We start from the raw sequence: 22,022 nt of genomic DNA, 5'->3' as shown, positions 1-22,022 counted from the left end.
AAGTTATGTTTAATTGATGGGTCGATTTGATGTATATCTCTTTTTTCAAACTTATTTTTATAATTTGGTTTGAGCTTCCCACTTAAATTTTTTTAAAGCTAATATGTTGTTAAAAAAATAACTTACTAATCTATACAATCATTGAATATACTTTTAATTGGGTTAAAAAATATATCCAAATGATTATTGAAAATACTTTTAATTGGGTTAAAAAATATATCCAAATGATTATTGAATATACTTTTAATTGGGTTAAAAATATATCCAAGTTTTATTTAAACTATGTGAGTGACCCCGCACAGATGTGAGATTTTTTGTCGGACGATCCTTTGTAAATATTCTTTCATGGACTATTTGCTTATACTTTTAACACTGTTATGAGGTAATTTGTTTAACAGAATAGGCAGTTGCATCTAATTCTTATAAAGAGTATACATCAAGTAATTAATACTGTAGCACCTGGTTCCTGGTATGTAAATCTTAATTGAATATTTTTCCTTTTTAAGCCTTGTACTTGGCGAGTCATAGGTCCGACTCGCCGAGTAGGGACGGGACCCGGGACACGTTTAAGTTGGCGACTCGGCGAGTCCATATCCTGGACTCGGCGAGTCACCGCTGATGAAACCCTAAGTTTCAGGGGTTTGCACCCTATTTAATCCCCCTTTCCGCCCCAAGCCGGCCCCCATTCACTCTAAGAGCCATATACCTCGTTCTAAGCCTTGTTTGTGTGGATTTGAAGCCATTTGGAGTGTCCTTTTGAAGATTGGAGTAAGAAGGGAAGGAGATCAAGAAGAAGAAGAGAAGGTCAAGCACTTGTGAGCAATTTCAGAGTGATATCTAAGGTATGGCTCGTTTTCCCCCTTGTCTCCATGCTTATGGCCCCATTAAAGTCCATCATGGCTCATTTCCAAGCTTGGATGTGCATAATATTTCGAAATAAGTTGGTTGGTCTCTAGATCCAAGCATAGTTGAGCTCTAGGAGCTCAGATCCACTACCTTTATGAGCCCATATTGCATATAAACCTTAGATCTACTCTTTTGGTGCATTTTGAACCCTATAAACCCCATAGATGGATATCTACACGTAAAGTTGGAAACTTTACGTGTTATTCATGCTCTAGGAGCCCAGATCTACGAATGACATGGATTGGATTCGAGCAAAATCGCATTTTTAGCTCTTGCAAGGAGCGGACTCAGCGAGTCGCTCATCTGACTCGGCGAGTCCAGTCGCGAGTCTCCGGGTTTGTCCCCTTTTTGTTACGTCGAGTCGGGTGGTGAGTCCAGGAGGGACTCGGTGAGTTGGAAGCCAGAACTCACCCATAGTGGAACTCGGTGAGTCAATACCCAGACTCGGCGAGTTCAAGGCAATCTCCTTAGATCAAGATCAGACTCGGCGAGTTGTTCATACAACTCGGCGAGTCACAGTATAACTTGTTCATCGGATGAAGATGAACTCAGCGAGTTGTTCATACAACTCGGCGAGTAGGATGAAGGACTTGAACATCAGTTTGGAAGGAGAACTCGTCGAGTCGACGCCTAACTCGACGAGTAGTAACATAATTCAGGACAGTCGTTTGGACATGGACTCAGCGAGTTGGCGAGCCAACTCGGAGAGTCGGGTCAACTGGAAGTTGACTCTGACTTTGACTTAGGGCATGATCAGGGGTAAAATGGTCATTTTACCCAAAGGTCAGTTAGCAGTTTTTGACTAAAGGTTTGGTGGGAATACAGCCGGAGGATTTTCGAAACAGCAGCAGTCAGACTATTCCCACGAAGATCAGCAGCTACTCCGAGGTGAGTTACCTTCCAGTAGCGGTGGGTCTAAGGCCACAATGTCGGCCCACCAGTAGGAGATGTATGATAGATTATTGTCTTTGTGATATCATCTAGGTTTGCTACTACCTGATATGTTATATGCTAGCATGATATGTTGTATGTGATAGTAGTAGAGTTCGGTTATTAGGACCGAAGGGTAGTTAGACACTCCAGATACGTCTGACAGTATGTGATGATATGTTTGCATGCTGGCTTGTTATGTTATATGCGATAGAGGTAGTAGGAGGGGACTAGTCCCCGAGTTCGGTTGTTAGGACCGAAGGGTAGTTAGCACCCCAGAATGGCTTGACACGGGTAGGTCAGCACCCCAGAATGGCTTGACACGGGTAGGACGGCACCCCAGAATGGCCGCACGGGTAGTCGGCACCCCAGAATGGCCGTACCGGGTAGTCAGGCACCCCAGAATAGCCTGGTAGTATGTATGTTATGTATTGTATGGTATGTGGTATGATGGGGGAACTCACTAAGCTTTGTGCTTACAGTTTACAGTTTTGGTTTCAGGTACCTCTTCATCGAAGGGGAAGGAGCTGGCTCGGTAGCGGCACATCATGCACACACCTTGGTTTCCGCATTCACTAGATTTTCTTTGGGATTTATACTCTGATGTTTCGATTGGTTGTATGACTTGACTTTTGAACATGGTTTATGTTGTGATGTAGTTTGGTCAAACAATGTTTTTATCTATTAACCTTTTCTAAAGTAATGTTTTAAAAACGAAATTTTTGGACGTGAAAATTGGATCGTTACAAATACACTAAGAAAATACAACCACAAATATATGGAACCCAAACTTTAGCAGGAAAACAACATATATTACATAACAACAAAGCACACAAAAGAAGCATAACAAATGAGAAAAACGACAGTGTCAAAAAAAGCACAACGAATCCCTATGACATCTTACAACCTTGCTGATCCAATATACGAATCTACACCCTTCGTGCATTCTAAAAACTGGAATTGAAAACTAAAAGTCATCTACCTCGTGAATAGTTGTCTGATTACTTCTCTTTGAGGTGAGTTTCGATCTTCAACAGAACCTGTCAGTAAGGTTACTTCATATTCGACAAATACTCTTCAATTACCAAAAATATTTGTGCCAAAATAACAGATGCTAAAAAGAACAAAAGGCCTTGTACACGTAATGGATCTTGAAGTACTATTTCTGCATCTCCCTAATCAAATTCACCCACATTAGGATTACTTGTCAACGGTTGCTTAAAGTTAACTCATTCATCTATTATTTCTTATTATACATTCGATCCATTCTGAAAAACATAAAGCTATGACCCGAAGTCAGCCCATTTGACCCAACCTCCTAATTCTCAAGCCAAATATGCTGCTATTAAAGAAGTCCAAGCAAGCCTCCAATCTAAGTTTCCTAGTTTTGTTAAGCCTATGCTTCCATTACATGTTACTGGTGGCTTTTGGCTTGTAAGTGATCAAAACACAATCATTTTAGCATTGTGTATCTTATTTGGGCTACACATTGACACAAGAACACAAAAATGAAATTTCCTTTTTTTTTTTTTTTTTGCAACCCCATGGAGATATGAAACTTATTTTATAGGTTAATAAAATACCTAAAAGCCAAAATAGCAAAGAGAGAAAAACATACCAAAAAGCCATTAAATGTCGTGGTTCAGGAGAGTCACCAAGCCTTGCACGATCTTTTGTATCCCTCAATCAGTGTCATTGCCACGTGTCAAAAATCTACTTATTTATTAGATTAAGAGAAGAGATTACTAGACATCTTCTGCATCCCTCAATCAATGTCATTGCCACATATCAAAAATCTACTTATTTATTAGATTATGGATTACCAGCCCTTCAATCATGCTTCAATGAATGTTAATTTATACATACCCACTTTACAAGAGACTTCAAAAGTTAAAATTACACCCTTCACTATTTCAACAACATAAAACAGAATGTTAATTTATACATACCCGACTTTATAAGAGAGTTCAAAAGTTAAAATTACACCCTTCACTATTTCCACAACACAAAACATTGTATCTTCATTGTCATAAAATAAAAGATTGCTTACTTTACTTGATACGAAAATAAAAAAATAAAAAAAAAAAAAAAGAAAAAAGAATTAAGACAATAAAACCCAAAACAAACCTGTTTTTACAAACCCTACATCACCCAAAATACAACTATTCAAACCAAAACACCACACCCATACAAACAAACCAACCCACCCATCATTTTCTTTTAATTAAATCATAACTTATTGTATGGTTTCAATGCTCTTGCTCAGTTCATCCAACTTCTTCATCCTTGTCTTCTCACTTTCGCTCACCAGCTGCTTAACCAACATAAAACAAAACTCTGTCAATTCTCTTTATTCATTAGATAATAATTTTTCATATTTCTTAATTAATTATAAAATATATGTAAAACCAACCTCCATTAATCGCGTTATTAGTTGTACTTTTTCCTTGTTCTTTTCATTGAAAGCATCCAACGCTTCCTTGTACTCTCGCTCCTGCGACACACATAATTATCTTTAAATATATTTTTTTTAAATCATTAACACATCTTTTTCTTCCATTTTACCAAATAATTTTTAAACAGGAATTAATCGAAATAAAAGTAACACATCTCTAACCATCACCACTTCTTTTCCCATTACATGGTCATTCAATTAAATATATGAGTAAATTACACAAATGGTCCCTATGGTTTAAGGTAATTTACGTGTTTGGTCCCTAACTTATTTTTTTTAACTTGGAAGCTCCCTACTATTTGTTTTTGTTACGTGCTTGTTCCCTATCTTACTTAAAAAGTCTATTTTGCCCTTGATTTTTAATTTATTTAAATAAACACACCCCCAACCTCACCCCTCACCTTACCTACCCCATCATTTTTTTCTATTTAAATTGAGTAAATTACTTAAATCGTCCCTATGGTTTGGTCAAAATTACATGTTTGGTTCCTAACTTTTTTTTTTGCACTCGGATCGTCCATGTGGTTTGATTTTGTTGCGTTTTTCGTCCCTTACATACATAAAGTTAGGGACCAAAAATGCAATTTTTACCAAACCATAGAGGCAAAAAACGCAACAAAATCAAACCACAGGGACAATCTGATTGCAAAAAAAAAAAAAGTTAGGGATCAAACGTGCAATTTTAACCAAACCATAGGGACGATTTAAGTAATTTACTCATTTAAATTATAGTCTTTTTAGGTAAGACAGGAACCGAACACGTAACAAAAACAATATGTAGACAAATAGTAGAGACCTTCCAAGTTAAAAAAATAAGTTAAGAACCAAACAAGCAAATTACCCTAAACCATAGGGACCATTCGTGTAATTTACTCTAAATATAATGAAAAACGACTTTATAGATAAAGTCGCAAAAAGGAGATTTGAACGTTTTTAGAAATTTACCCTCGTATACTTTTTATAAATTTTCACAAATTTCCGTAATGGGAAAAGAAGTCGTGATGATATATATATATATATATATATATATATATATATATATATATATATATATATATATATATATATATGATACCTTCTTTTGGCAGGTTTGTCCAAGTGGCTTCAACTCTTTGTTGACTGAGTCAATCTTCTTACGAACAACTGAAACCTCTTTCTTCATTGGATCTGTTAGTGATTCGAGTTCCTGATGATGATAGATTCCCATAAGAATTTAGTTTTACAAAACCAATGTTATGGATTTTATAAATTGTAACAAATAACCAATTATATAACATTAACACCAACAACTACACACCAATTCCCACATTACCTAACACACTAGCATATGTACACCACTTTTTCATGTCGAAGCTAAACTATAATCATCAAAATTGACCTAAATTTGGTCCTTTGTACGCAAAAAATAATGGATTCGTTGGGTTTTGTAATGAAATAATTTGATGTAAATTTGAATTGCGGGGATATATTAATTTTGATAGGAAAATGTAATATTTAATAATTGAACGTAACGTGTGTAAAAAATAACTTTACTCTATATAGTATATTAGTATTTAATTGTACTTATTGATTTTATAGATGTAAAAAATTAGAAAAAACTGAACGTAGTTAAAGCTCATTAAGACGTAAGTAAGATTAAAAAGTTGTACGCTAATTAAATCAAAAAATTTACCATAAAGATTTTTGTCATTAAAACTTTCGCAAATAAAAATGATTACATTCCAATTTTTCTTAATGGAATGAAAAAAAAAAAAACAAAAAAAATCATCGGTAATCACTTTTGTAGAGATAAGGCTGAATATCTTTCATTGAACTTATCTTTTTTGTAAAACTTGCAAAAGACTCCATTATATTTAATGTCTAAAGTTTCAACTACTCTTTCCATTGTAAAAGAAGACACCAATGTTGACTCTTTTCGTGTCAATTGTCAAAAAGATTTCATTTTATATTCTAAAATTTAAATTAGAAGTATTGAAATAAAAACGGAAAACGGAAAACATCAATATCAAGAATCAAAATTGGACCCTTGTGAGGGTCGGATTTGAGGGCAAAAGGGGAATAAAGTTTGAGATATGGGATTTTGGGATTGAATTTTTTATATTATATGGAGCAATAATTTCCAAACATCGCTTTATTGTTTTGTTTATTACAATTTGTTATTGTTATTTGCAATCTAAAAAATCCAGCTATAAGTGAAATTGAGATAGATATTTTTTATGAAATAGAAAAAAGGAAATGCGAATGAAACAGATCTAACCCTTAAAGGTGAATAAGAAACGCTAAATTCATTAGCATCTGGATTTTTCAATGGGTAATTTAAGCAACAAATATGTTCATGATATATAGAAAAAAAAAATCTATAAACGATCCATTTACGAAAGAATACATAAGAAACCCTAAGTTTTAGCAAAAATTAAGATCCAAAACTAGCGAATCGAGAAAATCATTGACAAACTACCAATCGAAATCAAAATCCGAGGAAAACCCATATGAAAGATTCCTAAGAGAGTCAAAGCATGAAAACAAATGTCTTGCGAAATCGAGAAATTATTTACGACACACAAAACAAAATCAAAAGCCGAGAAAAGAACAGCTGAAAGATTCTTCAATCAAGGAAATCAAACAAAGAAAACAAACTTCTCGAAGCATACGAAACCCTAATTGATCAATTTAGATTTAACAAAAATAGAGGTCCAAAACTTGCGAAATCGAGCAAATCTTTACAACCCACAAACCAAAAGAAAGAAAAAAACGAAAAAACCATATGAAGAATGATCGAATCAAGAAAGTAAAAAGAGAAAGCAACCATCTTTAACACATAAGAAACCCTAATTGATCAATTTAGTTTCGAGCAAAAATAGAAGAGGAAAGCTAGCAAATCGAGCAAATAATTAACAACCCACGAACCAAAATCAAAAACCCAGAAAAACCCATATGAAGGATTCTTCAATCAAGAAAAAAAAAATAAGACAAACCTCTTGAATAGAAGCCAAACGTTTGGTTTCTTCTTCAATACGACCCAACTGAGCTTGAACTCTTTCTTTAACCTCCAGTTTTTTCTTCTCTATTTCTTCCTCTTTCGCCTTGAATGTTGAGAGAGCAGATTTAGACATCTCTTCATCTTCTTTCGACATTAACCCACTGAAACTCAAACTCCCTGAAATTTGACCAGCTTGCATCAGTGTTTGAAGCTGCTCACTAGATTGCTTCTGTGGTTGTGTTGGAGTAGACATTTCTTTTTCTGGCTCTTTCTCGCTCTTCTTCTTCAACCAGAAAAAGCAAAAAACCCTCCTTCTTCCTCTGATTCCTCTCTTAATTTCTCTAATTTTTTCTTGTTTTGCTTTTCCCACCTTTAATTTTTCGATTTCTTGTTGTTTCTCCTCTTTTTCCTCCGATGGTTTGAGAAAAGCAAAGCCTTGATGCTTAAAGTTATGAGCTTAGTTGCCCCACAAACGAAAGAGAAAGATAAAGAAAGCACAAATTTTGCTAGCCTGTAAGCATATTGTGTGTGCAAATTATGTAATATTGTATAGGTTTTACAAGGCAAAATTACCAACTTGCCCATGGATCTCCAACGGAAAGATTTTGGTATGAGATTACGAATATTCATGAAATTTTATTTTCTTTAAAGACGTTTGGAAAATGTGGGTCCCATTTGAAATTCCAAGGTTTCAATGTTATTAGGACAATCGTGTGATTTATGCCGTTGAAGGTTGGGATCTTAAGAACTCAATCATTTTGTTTTGGTGCTTGGAATTTAGAGAAAATGAGAATAAACACAAATGTAATTCCTATTCATTTTTAATAGGAATATGATTTATTAAGCTAATTAATTTTTGGGTATTTTCACATGAGTAACTATGACATGTTATAGTAGATTAAATTCTATATGTGAAGGCTTTCAACAAGTTCGTTACCTAAATGTGTACAAAAAAAATAGTTACCTAAATATAAACAAAACGAAAAGTAAAAATTAAATTACACGAATGGTTCTTGTGGTTTGGGAGAATTTGTATTTTTTGGTCTCTAACTTATTTTTTTTAACTTGGATAGTCCCTATTGTTTATTTTTGTTGCACGTTTGGTTCCTGTCTTTACTAAAAATACTATTGTGCTCTTATTAATTTATTTTTTAATTAATTTTCTTATTTATGTATTTATTTTTTATATATTTAAAAATTTTAATAGATCTCACATATTTATATCTCCTCGGATGATCCTTACTGTTTATTTTTTAATTAATTTATTTTATTAACTCGGATGGTCTCTACTGTTTAATTTTGTTACGAGTTTGGTCTCTGTCTTACCTAAAAAGACTATTGTGCCGTTATTAATTATTTTTTTTAATTAAATTTCTTGTTTATGTACTTATACTTTATATATTTAAGTAAATTTAGTAGACCCCACATATTTGTATCTCCTCACCATCTCATCTCTCTTTCTTCTCAACTTCTATTTATTTTCCATCTTTAGTGATATTGACGTCTTCATCATCCTTTCTTTTTTCGGTCATTTAACTCCGTCAAATCAACACCACAACTAACTAAAGATGAAGAGACAGTAGGTTATGGTGTTGCTTCGCTAGAATTGAAGTACCAAAAAAAGAAAGACGGTGAAGGCGTTGATGTTACTAAAGATGGAAAAGATATAGAAGTTGGAGACGATGAGAGATGGGATGGTGACCGGTAAGACCCAATTTAAAGTTCTCAAATCTGGTTTTAAGTTTACGGTGAGGAGATACACATATGTGGGGTATATTAATTTTTTTAAATATATAAAAAATAAATACATAAATAAGAAAATTAATTAAAAAAACAATTAATAAGGGCAAAATAGTCTTTTTAAGGAAGACAAGAACCAAACACGTAACAAAAATAAACACTAGGGACCATCTGAGTTAAAAAAATAAATTAATTAAAAAATAAACATTAGGGATCATCCGAGGAGAGATACAAATATGTGGGGTCTATTAATTTTTTAAAATACATAAATAAGAAAATTAATTAAAAATTAAATTAATAAGGGCATAATAGTTTTTTTAAGAAAGATAGGGACCAAACAAGCAACAAAAATAAACAATAGGGACCATCTAACTTAAAAAAATAAGTTAGGGACCAAACACACAAATTTCTCCCAAATCACAGGGACCATTCGTGTAATTTAATTTTTACTTTTCGTTTTATTCATATTTTGGTAACTGTTTTTTTTTTTTTTTTTTGTACAAATCTAGGTAACGAACTTGTTGAAAGCGTTCACATCTAGGATTTAATCTGCTATAGCAGGTCATAATGATCATATGTGAACACTTCCAACAAGTTTTTTATCTAGATGTGTACAAAAAAAAGATAGTTACCCAGATATAAACATACCAAAAACTTAATTACCTTAACAAGTCATATTCCCATTTTTTACTTGTTTACCTAATTTTTATCACTATGTTTAAAATTTATTACAGATCATTCAGTTAGATAATCTTACACGAAATATTTAATATTTAAAAGATTTAATAAGAACACATCGTGTCGCGTCGGCATTTTGTTTTTGTTATTAGCATCTCGAAATTTGGATATTTGTAAAAATAATATTTTGAAAGAATAAATGTCAATAGTGTTTTATTTATCAAATAGGATGAATCATTAGATGTTATTTTTATAAATATACCAATTGGGGATTTAGGTCTAGTACTAGCACAACATATTAACACAAATAGATACATAAATACATGATAATTTACTCCACAATCGAAATTCCCTCCGTTTAAAAAAAATATGGACGTGTTTAACAAAATTAGTTACTAGTTGAAAGTTGATAGTTAAAAGCTAGTAATTAGTAGTTGATAGTTGAAAGCTGAAAGTAATAATTTTTATTTATGCATAAGTGTTCCAGAAAAAAAAAAGTTGTTACCTTTTAATTAATATAAAACTAAAAGCTAAAAGCTTAAAAAAGCTTTCAAAAAATAATTGAAATAGCTTTTGACTTATGAACTTTTTATTTAAAATAAAAATTAGTAGATCATGTTGTCAAATAGAACTTCTTTTTTTTTTTTGAGTTTTTTCTTGAAAGCTAAAAAGTAAAAGCTTACAAAAGTTCTAAAAAACTTTGTGTCAAAAACGCCTAAGAATCGAAATTTGTAATATCGAAAACTCAAAAACTATATTATAGTCTTTCGTAAAACTACAAAAATGAAATAACTTAAATTTGATTCCACATTCTACATATTTGATTCCACATACATAATCAACTATATGGATTAAAACTTTTGAGTGGAGAAGTGTTCTACAAACTTCAATACTTTAAGAAAATAAAATCAAATTTGTGGGTGAAATTAAGGACCCTTATAGCCTTGGCTAAAGATACAAGTTTCCATTAACTTCTTTGCACTTGGTTATCAACACATGTAATCTCAGAAGACTTGTTGAAATTCATCAAAAATCACAAGGATATCATGGTTTTAGGGTAGAGATTGTCTTCTATTTATATATACAGTAAATAGAGATGAAACCATGAGAAAAACTGTCACACCCCGCTAAAGCGGAAACGCAAGGTATGACAGCGATAACGGTTTCATTGCAAAAGATAAAGATACATCACCATAGCAGTATTTAAAAGTTTACAACCCATAGCTTCAAAAGAACAAAATACAAGTTTTTCAAAATAACATTGTTCAAAATATAGCTTCATAATAGCTTCAACACGATGCAGCATGCTCTATGATGATGAATCTTTACATCCACTTACTAATTATTTCCTGAAAAAGCATGTAAAACGAGCGTCAACTATGAAAATAGTTGGTGAGTATCACAAGTTTATAAAATCGAGCGTACAATAAGGCTTTTCGTAAATACAAGTACATTGCTTCAATGATAAACAAGTTGATTGCTATTAATGAATACAAGTTTATTGCTATAACGAGAAACGCGTTTGTATGTGTATGAGCAAACAATGAGTCTCAACCAAACCTATGACTGAAGCCCTATCGAGATCTATGCTTATCGTTCCATAGATGAATATGGTATCATGCACTCCAGCGATTCGGGCGAGTGAGGAGTTGTCAATTCCTAATAGCGCTATCCATAACGACCATTGGCTCAAAGAGTTAATGGTTAGAGATAAGGGAAGGGCCTTTGTACGATAAGTTCTCATGTTCCGTGTTGCATAGACATACATAAAGAAACATAGCAATACAATAGCAATCATGTTTGATACAATTCAATTTAAGTACAACATGCAAACAATAGTTTTTCTGGACATGCTTTTCCACCCCAAAACATAAAACTGAAAATAGGGGAGTGCGTGAATACTCACGATGTTTTGTGTAGACACAAGCGGTACTTCGGGATGCACCAACGTCTTACTACCGGGATCCTACGACACCAAACACACGCACTAGTGAGTTTCCATGTCGATATCTAATGCTAATATACTAAACTCTACATATAGGGAAATGCCAATTTATGTTTTAGTATTGGATTTATATCATTTTGTTACACTTTTTCTGATGTATTGAAATTTTACAAGTCGTGCGATTAATTACAACCTTGGAAGGTTAATTTTCCAAATTTTAAGTCTCAATAACAACATAAATTCACGAAAAATAGCATTCGAGGGATAAAAATTCTCAAACTTTTTATTTAACTGTTAATACACAATACTAAGCTGGGAAAATTATAAAAATGGATTTCCAAGCTGTTTAATTATATTTTATAATTTTTGAGCATTTATTTCAATAAAAATTGAAATAAATAGTAAACAGTTTCCAAAATTACCCAAACTTTTTATTTAATTGTTATTATACATAAATAGGCTGGGAAAAATATAAAATATATTTTTCAGTGGTTATTTGTATTTTTCCTTGTTTTATTCCTTTAAATAGTCATTAATTAAAGAAATATTATTAAACAGTTAAAATAAATTACCATAAATTTTTGTAACATCATTTACAGTATAAATATCTTTGGAAAAATATCAAAAGTGGTTTTCATAATGTATAAACTGGTTTTGGGTATTTATGTATATTTAAGTGAATTTTAGTGCAATTAACTTTAGAAAATAAGGGAAAAATAGTTTACAGTGGAGAAAAATATTCAAAATTTTTATGTAACCTCCTACTATATAATATGATATCCTGGCAAATTTTCATGAATTTTGGATAATCAGAACTATTTTTCCCATTTTTAAGCCATTATAATTACCAAAAATTGGGAAAAATAGCTAGACATGATGAAAAATCTTGAAATTATTTTCTTGAGTCACCCATAACAAGTAAGGTATGCGAAAATTGTTATATAAAATTTTCACATCCTAAAAAGTGGTTTTGTAATTTATCATGTCCTAAATAAAAGAAAATTAGAAATCATATGAAACAGTAACAAAAATTGCTGAAATTTGGTGAGGGGTCATTATTCCCCATAAGTATCATCCATGAATTTATTTAGGATTTATTGACCTCTGGAAGTATTTTATATGATTTATGCCCTTGGTTTTAGCAATAATTCTAATAAATCAAATAAATAACAAAAGCTCTTGAAATTTTCCAGATTATCTCATGCATGCAAGGGCTTTCAAAAGTAAAAATGTTAAGAATGTATTCAGAAGAGAAATGAGGGTAATGATTCCAAACAATTTAAGAAAAGTTGCATGCAATAATGCATGAAGTGTAGATGTGGCTGAGGTTCATGAATTTTTGTAGCCCATTCAGTGAGGTTTTAAGCCACAAAATTTCAACCATAACTCACTAGATATGTTAAGTTTCTAAGGTATTTTTCCTAAGATTTATGGTTGGGTTTAAGGCCATTGTTTAAGCAAGATAAAAATAGTGATCACAGAAAAAGAGCTGTATGCGCAACCTTTTTGTAAAATCTGCCAAAAATCGGATATTTAATATTTTACAGTAAGACCAGTTGGGTTTGAAAGTTAACTCGTGGAACTAACCAATACAAAAAGAATATCATGATTTGGTTAAAAAATGACTGAGTTATGACTGTTCAAAGTCGAACAAAATAATCTGGCAGATTGCATGTTTGCTTGTGTGCATTTTTAGGGTATTTCAATAAGAACATCATGCATGTCCTTGGTAAGGCCCGATTTCTAACACATGCATGGAATGAATGAGCATCCAAGATGTACTAGAAATGGTTTAATGCTTTCGTTCATGCATGAACACACAAGAAATGGAGAAGAACATGAAATATTATGTTTTGATGTCACATGATCATATGTGCTTCTTTTCCACTCCTTGCATGGGTTTGATCCCGGATTTTCACCATCTTTAACACATGCATTGTGTTATGGTGAGAATCTACAAACCACAAGGGGAGAATAAAGATTTCTAGCCATGGAAAGGCATAGAATCCGAAAAGTAGAGAAGACTAAGAAGAAAAAGAGGTTTAACCATGAAACTATGGAAGAAGATGTTGTTGTTTACCTTGGTTTTGATCTTGAGAGAAGTAAGAACACTTCAAGGGATTCAAAATCTGGAAATTTTGCAGAGGATTGAGAGGATTTTCGTGAGTTTAGAGAGAAGGAAGAAGAGAGTGAAGTGGAAGAGGTGGAGTAAGGGTTTAGGCTTGATGATTGTGTTTTGGGGAAGAGAGAGGGCATGGGGAGAGGTGATGGCCGGTTTTTGCATGCCTTTTGGCCTCCTCTCTCCTAAATTTTAAACTTTATAAACTTCCCTCCCATATTTTATATAAAAACATTCATTTTTATAAAATGTTTATTAAGCAATTTGATTTATTTAAAAATCTTGTTTTCAACAAATAATTTATGATTAATACTTGTAATTTATATTTCTAGTTCATTGGTATAATCCATAATTTGATTAATATAATTTGATACTAGGAAGTTTATAGCCAAATTTTATAAAGTTTTTAAGCTTTATATTTTATAACTTTGGATTTTTGGCTCTTTAGGGTTTTTGGAACATTGTTTGGTATTCAACAACATGTTGAAGTATAATTAGAGTGTTTTAATTTATTTTTAGAGTTTTATACCCTATTTCAATTATAACAAAGTTTGAAGCTTATTCTAATTATAGTATTGGCATTTCCTATTGTAGCTAAGCAACTTACTAGAATTGTAAGTATCAAGTATATTAGTCCTAGACCTTAGTTGGATCCTAGTTTATGCAAGATTTTTGACCTAATTTATACTACTAGGTCATGGCATGTTGTGCATGAATGGTTATTATAAAGATGCATGAGTCCAAGAATGACCTGAATTGACAGTTGTCACAGTATCCCCCACTTAAAAAGAATTTCGTCCCGAAATTCATTCTATATCATCGCTTGTCATCGCATGGGAATAGTTGCGGATACTTTTCCTTTATGTAATCCTCGCGCTCCCAGGTGTACTCCGGCCCGCGTTTTGAGTTCCATCGAACTTTCACAATCGGGATCTTACTCCGCTTAAGTTGTTTTACCTCCCTGTCAAGGATTTCTATCGGTTCCTCAACGAAGCTCAGCTTATCATTGATCTTAATTTCCTCCAGGGGTACTATTAATGTTTCGTCGGCTAGACATTTCTTAAGGTTGGAGACGTGGAATGTGTCGTGAATGGCGCTTAACTCTTGGGGCAATTGGAGTTTATACGCTACCGGACCAATCCTTTCAAGGATTTCAAAGGGTCCAACATATCTCGGGCTTAGTTTTCCTTTCTTACCAAAACGCACAAGCCCTTTCCAAGGCGACACTTTTAAAAGTACCTTGTCTCCTACTTGGAATTCTAATGGTTTTCGACGATTATCCGCATAACTTTTCTGACGATCTCTAGCAGCTTTAAGCTTATCTTTGATGATAGTAATCTTGTCAGATGTTTCCTGGATAAGTTCGACTCTAGTCAACTGTCTGTCACCGATTTCTGTCCAGCATAAGGGCGAACGACACTTGCGTCCATACAATGCTTCATATGGAGCACATTGGATACTCGTGTGGTAACTGTTATTGTAGGAAAACTCAATTAGGGGCAAATGAGTATCCCAATTTCCTTTGAACTCAATGACACACGCTCGTAGCATGTCTTCCAATGTTTGTATTGTTCTCTCTGTTTGCCCATCTGTCTGAGGGTGGTAAGCTGTGCTCAAATCTATCTTGGTTCCTAGTGCCCTCTGTAACATCCACCAAAATCGAGATGTAAAACGACTATCTCTATCAGAAATGATAGATAGGGGTACACCATGCAGAGAAACAATTTTGTCGATGTAGATTTGGGCCAATTTTTCCATCTTGAAATCTTCTCGAATAGGGAGAAAGTGAGCGGATTTCGTCAGTCGATCCACTATGACCCAAACTGAGTCGTGACCTCTAGCAGTTCTAGGGAGTTTGGTAACGAAATCCATAGATATTTGCTCCCATTTCCATTGGGGAATTTCAGGTTGTTGCAACAACCCGGAAGGTTTCTGATGTTCAGCTTTGACTATTGAGCATGTCAAACACTTCCCGACGTACAAGGCAATATCCTTTTTCATTCCAGGCCACCAATAGTACTCTTTAAGATCCTTGTACATCTTATCTGCTCCAGGGTGGATGGAGTATTTAGATCGATGAGACTCTTCTAATACCATGTCTCTCAGGTTGTTAACCCTTGGAATCCAGACCCTGTCTTTAAAATAACGAACTCCATCAGGTTTGGTTTCAAATCTTTCTTCCAAACCATGTAAAGTTTCGCCTGGAAGATTTTCCTTGCATAACGCTTTCTCCTGGGCATTAATGATTTGAGATTTCAAGCTTGTCTGAATTACCATTCCCAAAGCTCTCACACGGGAAGGTTTCACTCTTACTTTCCTACTAAGAGCGTCGGCTACTACGTTAGCCTTTCCTGGGTGGTATCGTATCTCACAATCATAATCACTAAACAACTCTACCCATCTTCTCTGCCGCATGTTTAACATTTTCTGATCCAGAATATGCTGAAGGCTTTTGTGATCGGTATAAATGGTGCATTTGGTTCCGTACAAATAATGCCTCCATATCTTAAGCGCGAAAACTATTGCTCCTAGTTCTAGATCATGGGTGGTATAATTCTTCTCGTGCGGTTTGAGTTGTCTGGAAGCATATGCAATGACCCTATCTTTTTGCATTAGCACACATCCTAATCCTTGATGAGACGCATCACAATACACCACAAAGTTCTCTGATCCTTCTGGTAAAGCCAGAATTGGTGCATTGCACAGCTTGTTTTTCAGGATTTGAAACGCCTCTCCGTGTTTCTCTTCCCAGAGAAATTTTCTATCCTTTTGGGTCAAAGATGTTAATGGTTGAGCAATCCTAGAGAAATTCTCAATGAAGCGTCTGTAGTACCCAGCTAATCCTAGGAATTGTCGTATTTCTGTCGGGGTTTTGGGGGCCTCCCATTTCTTGATTGCCTCTATCTTAGCTGGATCTACATGGATTCCTCTTTCACCGATCACATGACCAAGAAAATGTACTTCCCGAATCCAAAATTCACACTTAGTGAACTTGGCATACAATTTTTGTTCCTTCAACAGCTCCAACACTAGCTTTAGATGTCTATTGTGATCTTCTTTGGTCCGCGAGTAAACAAGTATGTCATCGATAAAGACAATTATAAACCTGTCTAGGTATGGTCTACAGACCCTATTCATCAAATCCATGAATACAGCGGGTGCGTTCGTTAGTCCAAAAGGCATGACTAAGAATTCATAATGTCCATAACGGGTTCTAAACGCTGTCTTGTGAATGTCCTCTTCGTGAATTCTTAGCTGATGATACCCTGACCGAAGGTCGATTTTTGAGAAGTAGGAAGCGCCCTGCAACTGATCGAACAAGTCATCTATTCTAGGGAGGGGATATCGATTCTTGATTGTCAACTTGTTCAATTCTCTGTAATCAATGCACATTCGGAACGAACCATCTTTCTTTTTGACGAATAACACTGGGGCTCCCCAAGGTGAAGAACTTGGTCGAATAAACCCTTTGTCTAGAAGTTCTTGAAGTTGTCCGGATAGTTCTTGCATCTCGGATGGTGCAAGGCGATATGGTGCTTTTGCTACCGGTGCCGCTCCGGGAACTAAGTCTATCCGAAATTCGACCTGTCTATAAGGGGGTAGACCGGGCAATTCCTCCGGAAATACTTCGGGATAGTTTTGAACCACTGGAATCTCCTTGAGTTGCTTAGCTTCTAGTTCTCTTTCTAGCACGTGGGCCATGAATGCAATACAATTCTTCTTCAGGTACTTGTGAACCTTCACGCTTGATACTATGTTTAAACTTCTTCCTGGCTTCTCACCGTGTATGATAAGGGTTTCTCCATTAGGGAGAGGCACTCTGATGACTTTCTCATAACAACCAATGTCTGCTCTATTTTTGGATAACCAATCCATCCCTACTATCACATCAAAACTACCTAGCTCTATAGGAATTAGGTCAATGCTAAAGAGTTTATCAGCTAAATTCAGAGTACAACCAGGAATTATATCACTAGCCCTAATTTCATACCCATCAGCAAGTTCAATAGCATATGCAATCCTCATCTTTACCGATTTCAAGCCAATTAACGGTCTAAATGCTAAAGAAACAAAACTCCTATCTGCTCCCGCATCGAATATTACTGATGCAAAGTGGTTGTTCAGGAGGAACGTACCTGTTATCACTTCAGGGTTCTGACGAGCTTCTTCTGCACCAATCACAAAGGCTACACCTCTTGGTTGTCTAACTTGATTTCCTTGAAAGTTTTGCCTGGCTTGGCCTTGTCCATGGTTACCAGGTCCATTGTTCAGTTTAGGACATGCTCTACGGAGATGATCAATACTCCCGCACTCGTAACATGTCCTTTTTCCCTCCTTATTCACCTTACAATACTTCGAGTAATGGCCTATTTGCTTACAGTTTTGGCACACCGGGCAAGCTCCCTTGTGATGGAAGTTACACTTATTGCACTTCGGAAGCGGCCCTGAGTACTGCTTTCGCTCCTGCACTTCTTGTCCTTGAGTTTTCACTGGTTCTTGCTCCTGGGCTCTTACCATAAAGTTTCTTGAGACTTTCTGCTCCCTCCCTGACTTGCCTCCATACTTCTTCTCTCCCTGATCTGCTGGCTTCCTCTTGCTACTAGAGCTTTCCATTGTCGATGCTCCCATCCTTATCACATCACAATCAATAATAGCCAACCAAACATATAATATGCTGTCATCGCATGACCTGCCTCTCGTCTAGCAGCACTAGCAGTGTCAGCAGTCTCCATCGAATGCTGATACAGGATTTCCATTCCTGCCAAGACTTCATCCAAAACTTCTCGATGCCCAGCTATCGCAGCGAGACTGTGACGTAGTTTCAATGAGATATGAAATAAATGACAATGCATGCCTATAATATGCAATGCTTACACACACCAAAATTAACCTTTTGAAATTTTTAAATAAGGTTTTCTCAAATATTTTTGTTGAACATATTCCCATTATAATTAGCTCAAGCTTTGTATAAATCTTTTCTTAATTAAACATAGGTGATCAGGCTATGTTTAATCAAGGTCCAATAATACAACTCCCAACCTAATTATACTTGTAATATGTTTGATGTAAAAGGAATTTCTTTGTAAGTTTTAGTTATAGGTTGTGTTTTCTTAAAGAAAAACCGATGTTCTCTATAACTTTAGCTCTGATACCACTTCTGTCACACCCCGCTAAAGCGGAAACGCAAGGTATGACAGCGATAACGGTTTCATTGCAAAAGATAAAGATACATCACCATAGCAGTATTTAAAAGTTTACAACCCATAGCTTCAAAAGAACAAAATACAAGTTTTTCAAAATAACATTGTTCAAAATATAGCTTCATAATAGCTTCAACACGATGCAGCATGCTCTATGATGATGAATCTTTACATCCACTTACTAATTATTTCCTGAAAAAGCATGTAAAACGAGCGTCAACTATGAAAATAGTTGGTGAGTATCACAAGTTTATAAAATCGAGCGTACAATAAGGCTTTTCGTAAATACAAGTACATTGCTTCAATGATAAACAAGTTGATTGTTATTAATGAATACAAGTTTATTGCTATAACGAGAAACGCGTTTGTATGTGTATGAGCAAACAATGAGTCTCAACCAAACCTATGACTGAAGCCCTATCGAGATCTATGCTTATCGTTCCATAGATGAATATGGTATCATGCACTCCAGCGATTCGGGCGAGTGAGGAGTTGTCAATTCCTAATAGCGCTATCCATAACGACCATTGGCTCAAAGAGTTAATGGTTAGAGATAAGGGAAGGGCCTTTGTACGATAAGTTCTCATGTTCCGTGTTGCATAGACATACATAAAGAAACATAGCAATACAATAGCAATCATGTTTGATACAATTCAATTTAAGTACAACATGCAAACAATAGTTTTTCTGGACATGCTTTTCCACCCCAAAACATAAAACTGAAAATAGGGGAGTGCGTGAATACTCACGATGTTTTGTGTAGACACAAGCGGTACTTCGGGATGCACCAACGTCTTACTACCGGGATCCTACGACACCAAACACACGCACTAGTGAGTTTCCATGTCGATATCTAATGCTAATATACTAAACTCTACATATAGGGAAATGCCAATTTATGTTTTAGTATTGGATTTATATCATTTTGTTACACTTTTTCTGATGTATTGAAATTTTACAAGTCGTGCGATTAATTACAACCTTGGAAGGTTAATTTTCCAAATTTTAAGTCTCAATAACAACATAAATTCACGAAAAATAGCATTCGAGGGATAAAAATTCTCAAACTTTTTATTTAACTGTTAATACACAATACTAAGCTGGGAAAATTATAAAAATGGATTTCCAAGCTGTTTAATTATATTTTATAATTTTTGAGCATTTATTTCAATAAAAATTGAAATAAATAGTAAACAGTTTCCAAAATTACCCAAACTTTTTATTTAATTGTTATTATACATAAATAGGCTGGGAAAAATATAAAATATATTTTTCAGTGGTTATTTGTATTTTTCCTTGTTTTATTCCTTTAAATAGTCATTAATTAAAGAAATATTATTAAACAGTTAAAATAAATTACCATAAATTTTTGTAACATCATTTACAGTATAAATATCTTTGGAAAAATATCAAAAGTGGTTTTCATAATGTATAAACTGGTTTTGGGTATTTATGTATATTTAAGTGAATTTTAGTGCAATTAACTTTAGAAAATAAGGGAAAAATAGTTTACAGTGGAGAAAAATATTCAAAATTTTTATGTAACCTCCTACTATATAATATGATATCCTGGCAAATTTTCATGAATTTTGGATAATCAGAACTATTTTTCCCATTTTTAAGCCATTATAATTACCAAAAATTGGGAAAAATAGCTAGACATGATGAAAAATCTTGAAATTATTTTCTTGAGTCACCCATAACAAGTAAGGTATGCGAAAATTGTTATATAAAATTTTCACATCCTAAAAAGTGGTTTTGTAATTTATCATGTCCTAAATAAAAGAAAATTAGAAATCATATGAAACAGTAACAAAAATTGCTGAAATTTGGTGAGGGGTCATTATTCCCCATAAGTATCATCCATGAATTTATTTAGGATTTATTGACCTCTGGAAGTATTTTATATGATTTATGCCCTTGGTTTTAGCAATAATTCTAATAAATCAAATAAATAACAAAAGCTCTTGAAATTTTCCAGATTATCTCATGCATGCAAGGGATTTCAAAAGTAAAAATGTTAAGAATGTATTCAGAAGAGAAATGAGGGTAATGATTCCAAACAATTTAAGAAAAGTTGCATGCAATAATGCATGAAGTGTAGATGTGGCTGAGGTTCATGAATTTTTGTAGCCCATTCAGTGAGGTTTTAAGCCACGAAATTTCAACCATAACTCACTAGATATGTTAAGTTTCTAAGGTATTTTTCCTAAGATTTATGGTTGGGTTTAAGGCCATTGTTTAAGCAAGATAAAAATAGTGATCACAGAAAAAGAGCTGTATGCGCAACCTTTTTGTAAAATCTGCCAAAAATCGGATATTTAATATTTTACAGTAAGACCAGTTGGGTTTGAAAGTTAACTCGTGGAACTAACCAATACAAAAAGAATATCATGATTTGGTTAAAAAATGACTGAGTTATGACTGTTCAAAGTCGAACAAAATAATCTGGCAGATTGCATGTTTGCTTGTGTGCATTTTTAGGGTATTTCAATAAGAACATCATGCATGTCCTTGGTAAGGCCCGATTTCTAACACATGCATGGAATGAATGAGCATCCAAGATGTACTAGAAATGGTTTAATGCTTTCGTTCATGCATGAACACACAAGAAATGGAGAAGAACATGAAATATTATGTTTTGATGTCACATGATCATATGTGCTTCTTTTCCACTCCTTGCATGGGTTTGATCCCGGATTTTCACCATCTTTAACACATGCATTGTGTTATGGTGAGAATCTACAAACCACAAGGGGAGAATAAAGATTTCTAGCCATGGAAAGGCATAGAATCCGAAAAGTAGAGAAGACTAAGAAGAAAAAGAGGTTTAACCATGAAACTATGGAAGAAGATGTTGTTGTTTACCTTGGTTTTGATCTTGAGAGAAGTAAGAACACTTCAAGGGATTCAAAATCTGGAAATTTTGCAGAGGATTGAGAGGATTTTCGTGAGTTTAGAGAGAAGGAAGAAGAGAGTGAAGTGGAAGAGGTGGAGTAAGGGTTTAGGCTTGATGATTGTGTTTTGGGGAAGAGAGAGGGCATGGGGAGAGGTGATGGCCGGTTTTT

General features: G+C 34.3%; 1 protein-coding gene across 2 annotated transcripts; it reads right to left on the bottom strand.

The window, feature by feature from the left end:
* Nucleotides 1-3,806: 3,806 nt before the first annotated feature.
* LOC145000881 (uncharacterized) lies at nucleotides 3,807-7,802 on the bottom strand. 2 transcript variants are annotated; one of them, XM_078960179.1, is made up of 4 exons: nucleotides 7,267-7,802; nucleotides 5,367-5,477; nucleotides 4,250-4,330; nucleotides 3,807-4,150 (listed from the first exon to the last, which is right to left on the bottom strand). In XM_078960179.1, exons 1-4 carry the CDS (start codon nucleotides 7,522-7,524, stop codon nucleotides 4,073-4,075), a joined length of 528 nt encoding a protein of 175 aa, XP_078816305.1. In that variant the 5' UTR covers nucleotides 7,525-7,802; the 3' UTR covers nucleotides 3,807-4,072. The 2 variants fall into 2 exon arrangements, with proteins under 2 accessions (XP_078816305.1, XP_078816306.1); XM_078960180.1 differs by having other exon boundaries at nucleotides 3,807-4,147; nucleotides 7,267-7,801.
* Nucleotides 7,803-22,022: the final 14,220 nt, after the last annotated feature.

Source organism: Lactuca saligna, chromosome 6 (assembly GCF_052625555.1).
Source record: "Lactuca saligna cultivar CGN05327 chromosome 6, ASM5262555v1, whole genome shotgun sequence".
Lineage (NCBI taxonomy): Eukaryota > Viridiplantae > Streptophyta > Magnoliopsida > Asterales > Asteraceae > Lactuca > Lactuca saligna.
This window is presented reverse-complemented; position numbering and strand designations above follow the sequence as displayed.

Bases quoted from the DNA above. Each gene is read 5' to 3' on its own strand.
- LOC145000881 (XM_078960179.1), bottom strand. From the start codon at position 7,524: ATGTCTACTCCAACACAACCACAGAAGCAATCTAGTGAGCAGCTTCAA. The intron at 5,478-7,266 runs GTTTGTCTTATT...TATCATCATCAG, and splicing joins GTTTGGCTTCTATTCAAGAG to GAACTCGAATCACTAACAGA. The intron at 4,151-4,249 runs GTTGGTTTTACA...ATGTTGGTTAAG, and splicing joins TAATAACGCGATTAATGGAG to CAGCTGGTGAGCGAAAGTGA.